At 41.9% G+C, this 10,626-nt stretch overlaps 2 protein-coding genes across 2 annotated transcripts; one reads left to right on the top strand and one right to left on the bottom strand.

Annotated features, from left to right (window-relative positions):
- Positions 1-6: 6 nt before the first annotated feature.
- Positions 7-6,793, bottom strand: ccnq (cyclin Q). Its single transcript, XM_079674232.1, has 2 exons — positions 6,435-6,793; positions 7-4,705 (listed from the first exon to the last, which is right to left on the bottom strand). Exons 1-2 carry the CDS (start codon positions 6,577-6,579, stop codon positions 4,518-4,520), a joined length of 333 nt encoding a protein of 110 aa, XP_079530358.1. The 5' UTR covers positions 6,580-6,793; the 3' UTR covers positions 7-4,517.
- Positions 6,794-6,906: 113 nt separating this feature from the next.
- cfap126 (cilia and flagella associated protein 126) lies at positions 6,907-8,481 on the top strand. The gene is made up of 5 exons (XM_079674231.1): positions 6,907-7,239; positions 7,338-7,403; positions 7,596-7,655; positions 7,826-8,041; positions 8,225-8,481. The coding sequence occupies exons 1-5, from the start codon at positions 7,168-7,170 to the stop codon at positions 8,270-8,272; spliced, it is 462 nt and encodes a 153-aa protein (XP_079530357.1). The 5' UTR covers positions 6,907-7,167; the 3' UTR covers positions 8,273-8,481.
- Positions 8,482-10,626: the final 2,145 nt, after the last annotated feature.

The raw sequence follows: 10,626 nt of genomic DNA, 5'->3' as shown, positions 1-10,626 counted from the left end.
TGAGTTGAGCAGTTGTGTTTTAGTGAACTGGTATTTTTCGGTAGTTTTACATTGTATTTCACCATTTGTAATCATGGTGCAGTATTGTGTTTGTGCAGGTTGCACAAATACCAGCCTGTCAGGACATCGAGTCCACAGTAAAAAGGGCCGGAGCTAGCGTTCGTTCCTGGGTGCGTTGTGCATCCACCTCCCTACAGCACATACTCTCCACAGCTTTATCAGGAAACCGTATTACTTCTCTCTCCCCCCCCCTTCGCTGCTCTCTCTCTCTCTCCCCTCCGGAACACGGCAGCGTAAGACGTAGTGTGGAGTTGCATTAGGTAACGCTGTGGTGGCTGTACTGCTCCAGCCGTCTCCTTTGTGTTTGTTTGTTTCCCCCTGTCTGTGTTGTTTGTGTGTGCATGGTGGCTGTCACTCCTGGCTCCCGGCTCAACCTCCACTCACCTGCTGCAATCAGCTGTGCACCCTCCCCGACTACACACCTGCTTTCCATCAAGCCATTTCCAACAGCATATCAACGGAGGCTCCACAACCTTTCTCCGCCAGATCGTCAAGTATCAGCCGTATCTCGCGTCTCTCCTCCGGTACACAGCACCGTAGTATGGAGTTGCATTAGGTAACACGAGATATGGCTGATACTTGCGCATTAGTTTCTGTTATGGATCAGTATCAACAGTCCTGCAAGTAACGTTACTATATTATCAATGCTACTTTAGTTATAGCCTGATATATGATGGCTAACTTCACATTGTTGTGATGTGACGTTAGCTAACATTCTGTAGCTAACGCCGGTCACTCACCAAGATAGCTGCCCAGTTCTCCACTGGTTCTCCTCACACCACAGCTCAATTTCTCTCCGATGGCCGTTATTTCTTCTAATCCTTGGCTGCTCCTGGTCTCTTGGACGCCTCGAAGGTTCATAATTATAAGGTTGTGGTCCGTCATATGCATTCGAATATTTATGTTCAACTTCTTCTGTGTCTTCTGTGTTGAAACTAGCATTGGGATCCATGTTTATTAATACGTTACACCGGACGCTCTCCCCCTTGTTTCCCCCATGTTACGTCACACGCGGGAGGTCACGTGCCGAGGCTTTTTTATGCGGAAGTGAACATTTCTTACAAAAACGACGCCAGATGTCACTGTAGTGTATATTTTTGTATATTTTTTTGAAAATCTAGTGTATTCATCATTTTCCTACACATTTATTCACAGGTGTCTTTAACCTGGAAGTTGCTCTTTAATAAAAAATGTTGATCACAAAAAACAAGGGTTATTTAGCGATTTGGCGAATCTGAGTCTGCTGTTGACTCGTGCATGGGGACGAGTCTGCTGGATCTCTGGATCTGCTGCTACGGTTACGGCTCTGAGTCCGCACGAGTCTGCTATGTTTTGCACAGTGAGACAGGATTTGCGAATCTCTGAGTCTGTTGTGGACTCGTGCATAATATAGCTCTGAGTCTATATGGTTGTGGTATGAGGAAGTTTCACTGATCCGCGTCCCCTCCCCTGAGCCAAACGATAACTTCTGGAAGCTATCCTACTTGCTAAAGGGTAGGCAGATGGACTGGGGTACGTTGTAATGTTATTTTACATGTTATAAAGAGAGTAGCGAGTGACGCAATTGATAGTTTTAATTTGTAAGTCACACCAGGTGTAGGACTCAAAGAACTTGGGTTAATGAAGAGGGGAGACTCGTCACGACCAGCTTATTTCTAGGATCCGGGTTAATGATCCGGAAGAATCAGGACTCGCCCATCCCTAATACAGGGAGACAGGCGGAGAGGAGAGTGAACAGGTTTGTTAGCTGCAGGCAGGGAGAGACAAATAATTACACATGGCGCTCAACAAGAAGAGGAAAGTTGACAGTGAGAGCAGATCTTTTAACCCTGAGTGGACTCATTCATGTTCATCCTGTCCACAGGGAGCACAGAACCAGTGTGTCTCATTTGTTCAGAGACCGTGGCGCTCATTAAAAGTGCCAAAACGCCACTATGAGACAAAACACTAAGTGCAATATAAGAGGGAAAGAAAGAGAAACTTTAAAACTGTTCAATTGTTATGATGTGTAAGACTGATATTGTTCTATAATCGTCTGAAACTGCATTTTTAAATGCAGCCCGAGAGGAACATTACACATATCCACAGTATTTACTGTATATCTGTATAGTTCGATGTTAATTGACAAGAAGTATTGTTGTTTTTTAATTGTACTTTCTTTATTTGATTGGCAGTCAGCTTTTGATTACATGCAGATGTTGATAAAGCTACAGGCTACTTCAATATATATCACACTAATACATAAAGCAACTTAGACATTTTGAAGTTCCGGGCATGGGGAGATTTTCTCTAACTGGACCTCGTTGAATTTTAGTTGAATACCCCTGCTCTAAACCCTCCTTTGAAGTAATGGCAACGGATATAGAACATTGGAACAGTTACAATTGCCATTACACTGGCAATGATTTTATATTTATTAGAATATTAAAATCCAATCATGCTTCAAAAAAGTGGGGGCTCCAAATAAGTGGGGGGACGGCGATCCCCTGCGTCCAGCGACCACTACACCACTGGTAACACCCAAAGAAACCTGCTGATGAAGAGCGAGCTCTAGAAGCAGTTAAAAGCTGACACAGACGAAATAATACTCCTGGTCCTCTGATCGACCATTGTATCTTAACCATGCAAATTCTTAACCATGCAAATTCACATTACCATAACCATGCAAATTCACATTACTGACATCATGAACATATCAACTGAGCACATCGACCATGTTAGAGCCAGCCATATACTTGACTTCCACACTTTCTGAGATTCTACAGTCCAAACCATTACTACAATAAAAAAGAAATTCTGCAGACTGATCAGTTTTGAAAATAAAAGATAGATTTAAGACAAAAACCTTTAATTTCCAGGTAACAATCCATATCCTAAAGCAGGGGTGGGGAACCTTTTCCCTCTCAAGGACCATTTCAATTTTTTCAACATCCTCCGAGGGCCGTACAAATTATTGACCTCTGCTTAAAAAGACTAAAATCACAGCACATTCATTTGGCCTTTCTTTCATGCTGTGCAAAGAAAAAGCAACCTCTTAATCCAGATATCTTACCATGACTCGCGCATTCATGCCCGTGCACGGTTGTGACATGACCACCAAAACAGAAAGATATGGAGACAAGATGTGAGCAAATGTATTTAGTTTCATATCCATGTGGACATGATTTAAGTGGTGGAGGACCTAACCTCCTCTACGGGGGTCCGGGGGCATGCTCCCCCGGGAAGATTTTTTTTTTAATGTTGAAGTTAAAAGCATCAATCTGGTGCACTTTGAGAGCAACATGAAGAGATCTATTGATACATCTCTCAACACCCATATGAAACAGAACTGTAAGCAGATTTATTTTTCTTTATGGATATTTTACAAATCACTCCCCTTTTAAACTGTATTCTTGTTTATTAATAAAAACTTTATTTTACTGTCATATAATATTTTATACCAGTTTACTTTATTATCTTATTTTTTTATAATAACTATAATGATCATATAAAGGTGTGCCTTTACCTCAGTGGTTGTAGAAAAAGCTTCTTATATTCGTTAGCATAGCTAGCTAACCAGATGTTAATAACAGCTAAGTTATTGACTGTATGATCAGTATGACAGATGAACAGATCGCCACTGGGCTTTCAACTAAAGACACAGCCACGCAACAACTGCGGCATGTCTACGGTAGGCTACTGCCATTTTTGGAAGTGCTGGAGCGGTGTTCTCTTGCTCTCCGTCAGCACCACACCTCTGTCAGACGAGACATAATTACCACGTGATGACATGTTAGGCCCGTGTTGTGTTCAAGGACCCTGACCTTGGCCAGGAAAAACAGGCACTCGCTTGTTTCATTTTTTTGCGGTCTAGATTTCTTTCTTTTTTTTCTTTTTTGCGTGTGTTTATAAATCACCTCGAGGGCCGTTCCAAATGGTCTCGCGGGCCGTATACGGCCCGGGGGCCGGAGGTTCCCCACCCCTGTCCTAAAGCTTACTAACTGTGTTTCCATGTGAAACCTAAATAAAGTTGTTTACTTTATAATTGCAATTAATTTGATAATATCAAGAATTAAGTACTCAGCAGTACAATTTAACCCTTAAATGGCTTCTGTATCCTGGGGTATACATTTATTTGACAGGCTGTGTCCATGTGTAAAATGGGTGTAATACAGGCTAATTACGGTGTACTAAGGGTGTAATATTGGTGTAATATGGGTCAAAAAACAGTGTAACACTGTTATAATATGGGTGTAATCAGTGTAATAACGGAGTAATGTGGGTGTAATACGGGTGTAAGAATTGTGTAATAGGTGTATGTATTTATGTGTATTATGGGTGGAATAGAAGTGTAATATGGATGTAATGTAGAAAATACCAATCGATTATTTCCCAAAATATTGAATGCCCATTTGAGGGTTATGTTGGGCGACAGAGCAGAGTTCACTACAAGTAGTATCAACTCCTGACAAAGCATATTACCTATGGCTGACGTTGATGATGTCACGGGTCCTGGTGTGTTGCTCCTCCACTTTGCCAGCCAGGTACACACAGCTCATGGCCACCAGGTAGGGTTCATACGACTGTAGTCTGGCGCGTTGAAAGAAACGGTGGTACAACACGCAGGCTGTGGCCACGGGCACCGAGCGCATCCCCAGCTTCACTCCTGAGCAGGGAACCAGCAAACTGTTAGGGGTTCATTCATTCCAAAACCATGTGATGTTTTATCATCTTTGATATATTACAGATTCCTGTTTCCCATCTACTGACGGCCTTTCCATCTACTTAGTCAGTTTGATTGCCACTTACCTTTACTCAACATTACATATTGGAATCACCATTTACTTGTGGAAACAATGGGCAGCACGATATTATCAGTATGGCTTAAAAGTTCATTTCTAACTTGCTTCATATTATGATTAACAAAAATCAAGGATACATTTGATATGAATCAGGGCTGCCAACCCTCACGCATTGTGCGAGAGATTCACGCAATTAACACATATCTCACGCACTCAAGCCACACATGCCTTTCCTCACGCTAAGTTTTCGTCCAAAATAAATGTATATAAAAATAAAGTGAAGGAACAGCAAACCGAGCGGTCTAGGAAATGAAACGGTCTGGCTTACGGAGGACTTCCTGTTTGCGTCACCTGACACCCGCGGTCCGTAGCACTGTCACCTAGCAACCTGGACAGCGACACTCTGTTGTTCATGTTTTACAGGTGACAGGTGTGGGCCGGTTTGATAGACTCTCCACCAGGCTTGGAGTTATGTGGGAGCCAATGGGAGCTGAGCTACCATGATAGTTATTTACGTTAACGAGGTAAATCGGCTAAAAGAAAAACATGTTTTCCAAAAGAAAATACGCATCTTATTCTCTCTTGAATGGCAATATGCCTGCACTCAGGGATGTAGTCCTGCCGCCGAAGAGCACCGGAACACCGCTCCGAGCGAGAGAGAGAGTGCACGGTGCCTGGCATTGTTGTTGTTATCTCAGTGGGTCTCAAACGGTTTTGTCACCATTTATGTAAACAATAATATGATCATTATAGTTATAAAAAAAACAAGAATACATGAAAAATAGTTATGAAATACTATATGACAGTAAAAAAAACAATACAGTTTAAAAGGGGAGTGATTTGTAAAATATCCATAAAGAAATAGTACATCTGTTTACAGTTCTGTTTCAAATTGGTGTTGAGAGATGTATCCATAGATCTCTTCATTTTGCTCTCAAAGTGCACCAGATTGATGCAATTAACTTCAATATTTAAAAATAAATCTTCCCGAGGGAGCATGCCCCAGGATGTTAGGTCCAGCCCCCACTTTTAAAAAATAGAACTTTACCCCTGCTTAAACCTATATGCCGTGAGCTTATTATCGAGCCTTCATTGTAAGAGTCACGGGTACACTGTGTATGTGCGTATTCCACTGTAGCGCCCGGTAAATTAATGGGAAACCCTAAATGTTTGAGCACCCTCTATGAAAGTTCAAGCTACCCCACAGCACCCTAAAAACAAAAATATCTGGCGCCGCCACTGGTTTATGGAAGCGACCTCTAATTTATTAAAGTTAATCCCTCTCAAATTATGTTTGTCAATTGTGTATGTAAATAGTTTGTACATGTTCAATACATTCGTAACACTGGACAGATGGACATTTCTTTTTTGTGTTCATAATTCGGGTTTAGTAATTAGGTACTTTTATTTTTCTCGTGCATATTTTCTCCCCATTTTTTCCTAACAGAAATCTACTTACATAGTAGGCTACTCTGTTTATGAATGACCATACATTATTTTCACACACACACACACACACACACACACACACACACACACACACACACACACACACACACACACACACACACACACACACACACACAGGCTTACCTGTCTCCATAATGAAGCGACAGACTCGAAAGTGTTTCTTCATGTCCCTGTCGGTCTCTGCCTCCCAGCCGGACTGTCTCCGGCCCGCAGCCGGCCATACCGGCCTGTCTCTCAGGACAGCTAAACTAGGAGACGGTCCCTCCATGGCCTACCACCACCAAGACTGTCTACGTTGGAAAAGACGGAAGCTAGTTATTTTTGCGACAAACCCGTCTGAATTAAGCTGAAGGAAAGCTCAGTCACTGGCTGGATGTAACAGGGGGTGGTATGTGTTCCTTATTTTTTTTTAAAACACGTTTTCAGGACGTTTTATCTAGCTGCTGGCTAATGTTTGGCTAGCTAGGCTACATCCAGCAAGTACGCCACCGGAAGATAAACAGCTGGACTTCCGGTCGACGTTCCAAAATAAAAATAGTTTCTAAAATCAGTTATTATATTTGTATGTAAAAATGTTTTCAAGCAAAAACATAGGAAATTAGGGTGCTACATATTTCAATGTACATTCATCACAATAGGACACGTAACAATAATGCAAATAAAAAACGGCTCACATTGACATATTTGACAGTAGGCCTACACACGTTGATTCACTTATTATTTCCCTAAGAGGTCATATGTAAACAGTTTTTCCGTGCGTATACATAATGTGTCCCCTGAGTAGATACGTATTTTCCCATTAAGCCTACTTCGGATTTCCTGTCTGGAAAGCAAAGGTCAGTTCGATTGCGTTGCTATGCAACGAGTCAACAAAACAAATACGCAAGCTCTTACAGATGCAGACATGTTCAGTTACTCAGCTAAGCAGGTAACCTAAATATTTGCATTCTGGGTGATGGTAGTTGGAAAAATTACATATTCTGCTGTAATGTTTTACTGATACATTGTGACACTTTCCCCCCTCAGTATGACAGTGCCTACAAGCCGCAGAGGCTGCAGAACTGGGGGGAGACAACTAAAGACTTCAAAAAGGTAAATGTCATGTCAGCAGTAGGCTATTCTTCTTTTTTTCTGGCAATTTTAAGAGTCGAATCGCCTGAAAAGTTGATGAATGACTTCAACTCTATGTGTGTGTGTGTGTGTGTGTGTGTGTGTGTGTGTGTGTGTGTGTGTGTGTGTGTGTGTGTGTGTGTGTGTGTGTGTGTGTGGAGACCCTCTGCACAGGAGGGTCACACCACCTTCATTGCTAATAATAGAGGACATCTACTCCCAGGAGTGGTAAAGGTGAGATCATATCAAACGTTTTGTGTCTCTTACTTAAAACATGCTATTGATATTGTGAACACATGTAGCCTTTTGAATTCACTCCATAGTGTGTGTGTGTGTGTGTGTGTGTGTGTGTGTGTGTGTGTGTGTGTGTGTGTGTGTGTGTGTGTGTGTGTATGTATATATAGTGTGGCAGTGCATGGCCAGACTTTAAGGGGACCTGGGAATTACCAGTTCGTATCCCGGCCCAGCGGATCAACCCCACCGGCCGCTCTGTGGAGGGTCTGAGCCGGCTGAAGTCCTGGGGCTTAGACCCAGAGGACACAGGCCCATCTCAGCCACACGGAGGCAGCAGAAACACGGACAGGCTGGAGGATGCTGGAGGGCTGGATGTTGTCGAGCAGGTGATACAACCACATAAGATATATTAAGAAAACATTTATTTTCAAACTATTTTCATTGTCTTATAAATTGCTCTCGTATAGTTTTTATTTTAACCTCTCTTTATAGAGTATATTATTTCCTGCTACTCCTGGATTTCTCTCTGGGCATCAAGGAAGGCTTGCTTATCTTATCCTTCCTTTCAGGGCAATGAGGATGTCCAGCAGGACGATGGGGCCCTGTCATCGGAGTAGCCAGCCCTGAAGCACCATCATCCTCTAAGCAGACACACAAAGATGAACAGCAAGAACAGTAACCTTCTTCCTTTATTTATATTTAATTGGATGGAAAAAATACATACACAATTTTAAACTCACCTAGTTATTTGAGCATGGCTGAATTCTTCTCACACAGGTTGAAAGGTCATCATATTGTTATCAGGGAAATAAAATACAAAAGTTCATTTTTTTGTTACAGGTTTTGCTTAATGATTACTGACTGAAGGTTCTTTCTCTTAGTTTTTTTATCTTAATGTTCTGTGAACTGAACAGAGTAACCATAAGTCTTTGAGTGCCATCAAAGTCAGTGGTTTCATTTGGTAGCCTCTACATTTCTGATTGTCTTATTACTATACCATCATGCTACACAATCTAAATCATTATACTGTCTGGTGGGAAAAACGAGAACATATTGATAAAAAGGGTCAAATAAAATGCTGTGCTTACAGTACAAACAGACAAAATAACAGGAATTCCGTAGATGTGTAGTTGACCATTATTTACTTTACCTTTAAAGAGCAGAGGCCTGTACTACGAAGCTGGTTCAACCTAACCTGGATATGTTTGAGTTAGCCGGTTGGCCTAATCCAAAACATACGCGCTCTCGCTAAACTGTCCTACGACGCGGGTTATCAAGTGGATCGCTCAAGCCAGCCGTGCCGTATCTAGTTAGGTGCGCGTTCACATGAAAGGGGTGGTATTTGGAGCATTCGACCAATCACAAACATGGAGAAGCGTACTGACAGCGCAGCGTCATACTTCCTGAATGAAAAGTCAACTATAATATGAGATAAATATGAAGAAGTTAAACTTTAAACATTCATGACTTAAACACTTTATCCAGGATAAAAGCCACATAGTTGCACCTGCAAGGTGAATACAGCTGGTAAAAGAAAAAGTGTTTGAATGCGTACATTAACAGGTTTATGATATCACTGCCCCTTCTAAGACACGATCTGACTTTAATTACATTTGTCTCGAGTGTTTCGTCAACTTAATGTGTTGCTTAAAATAATACTTCTGCATACAGTATGTGACACTGTGAGTGTTGCACGGCCAGATACGGATCAGCTGACTCAGATAAGGAAATATATGATACATTATGATGTGATATGCCACGGACTGTACTTAATGTTACTTTGATCCGGTTACTTATGTTGTGGCAGATATTTAAGTAAGCTTTCTTAACGCTAATGTTATAGTCAGATTGCTCTGAAGATGTGAGGTGATATTCTATTAATGTTCACGTTCACACGATCGTTTTTTGCCGGCCGTCTTTCCTGCAACGGCAGCTTTTCTGTATTCCCTTTCTCCTGTAATATGACTTGATTGCTTTAAACTCCGCACACTGAGCTCTGATTGGTCAGCAGGCAGTGCTTTCACTGAGTTGAGCTCTTAGCCTGCAACCCAACCTGCTCCGGGGCAGGTTAGCCGCACAGCATAAGTTACCATGGAGATCGAGCCCGCTAAAAAGAGAACCAGCTTCGTAGGACCGGAAAGCCCGAGTTTTCCCTGAAGTTAGCCGGCTAAGCGAAAATCCTGCTTCGTAGTATACCCCCCTGATATATGCCCCTCTTTAATGTGTCGTGTTAAATGTAGTTTACAATCAAAGCGGAACATGAACAATTTCCTAATCGCTGCCAGGAAACATTGAGTCATGTACATTCTGAGAAACAAGTCACAGCACACATCTCTGACTTCACACTGTCTCGTTGTGACTCATGAGTGGTAATAAACCACAAGCGTTTCAGGGAGTTATGTGTGTCCGAGATAAATGTTATGCATGAAAATATACGCCTATTGTGAAATTCAGACAGTCATCAGATCAGAGAAGGAAAGAGAAAGCGATTTACTTGGTGTTCTCAATTCTGGAATCACGAGCATTACAAAAACAACAACAACTCCTACAAAAGATCCTTTCAGTTTACCCTTATTGCAACATGTGAGCAGTCAATGTCTCAGATTACAATTGAGACAATTGCAGATAGACTGGCACATTGGTAAAAGGTGCTGAACCAGTAAACAAACACACTATTCTCTACTAATTTAAATTAACAGACAATCAGCAGGAGAACAACCAAATAAAATACAAGCAAAACAAATATCCACCCAGAGCAATAACTCTTGTTCCAAGAACCCAAAATAAAATGCAAACACACTAAACAAAATCAATCCCTACTCAGTCCATAAACAACTAACGGGCGCCTAAAGCTGCTAAGGCCCGGACACACCAAGCTGACACCAAAGAACTGACACAGACGGACCCAGACTGTTGCGTCCCCTCGAGTCTCTGCGTTTTGGACATGTGTCGCACTGGAACACACCGTAAA

This window comes from Notothenia rossii (assembly GCF_949606895.1).
Source record: "Notothenia rossii genome assembly, chromosome: 4".
Taxonomy (NCBI): domain Eukaryota; kingdom Metazoa; phylum Chordata; class Actinopteri; order Perciformes; family Nototheniidae; genus Notothenia; species Notothenia rossii.
Note: the sequence above shows the minus strand (reverse complement) of the source record. Positions and strands in the feature narration are given on the sequence as shown.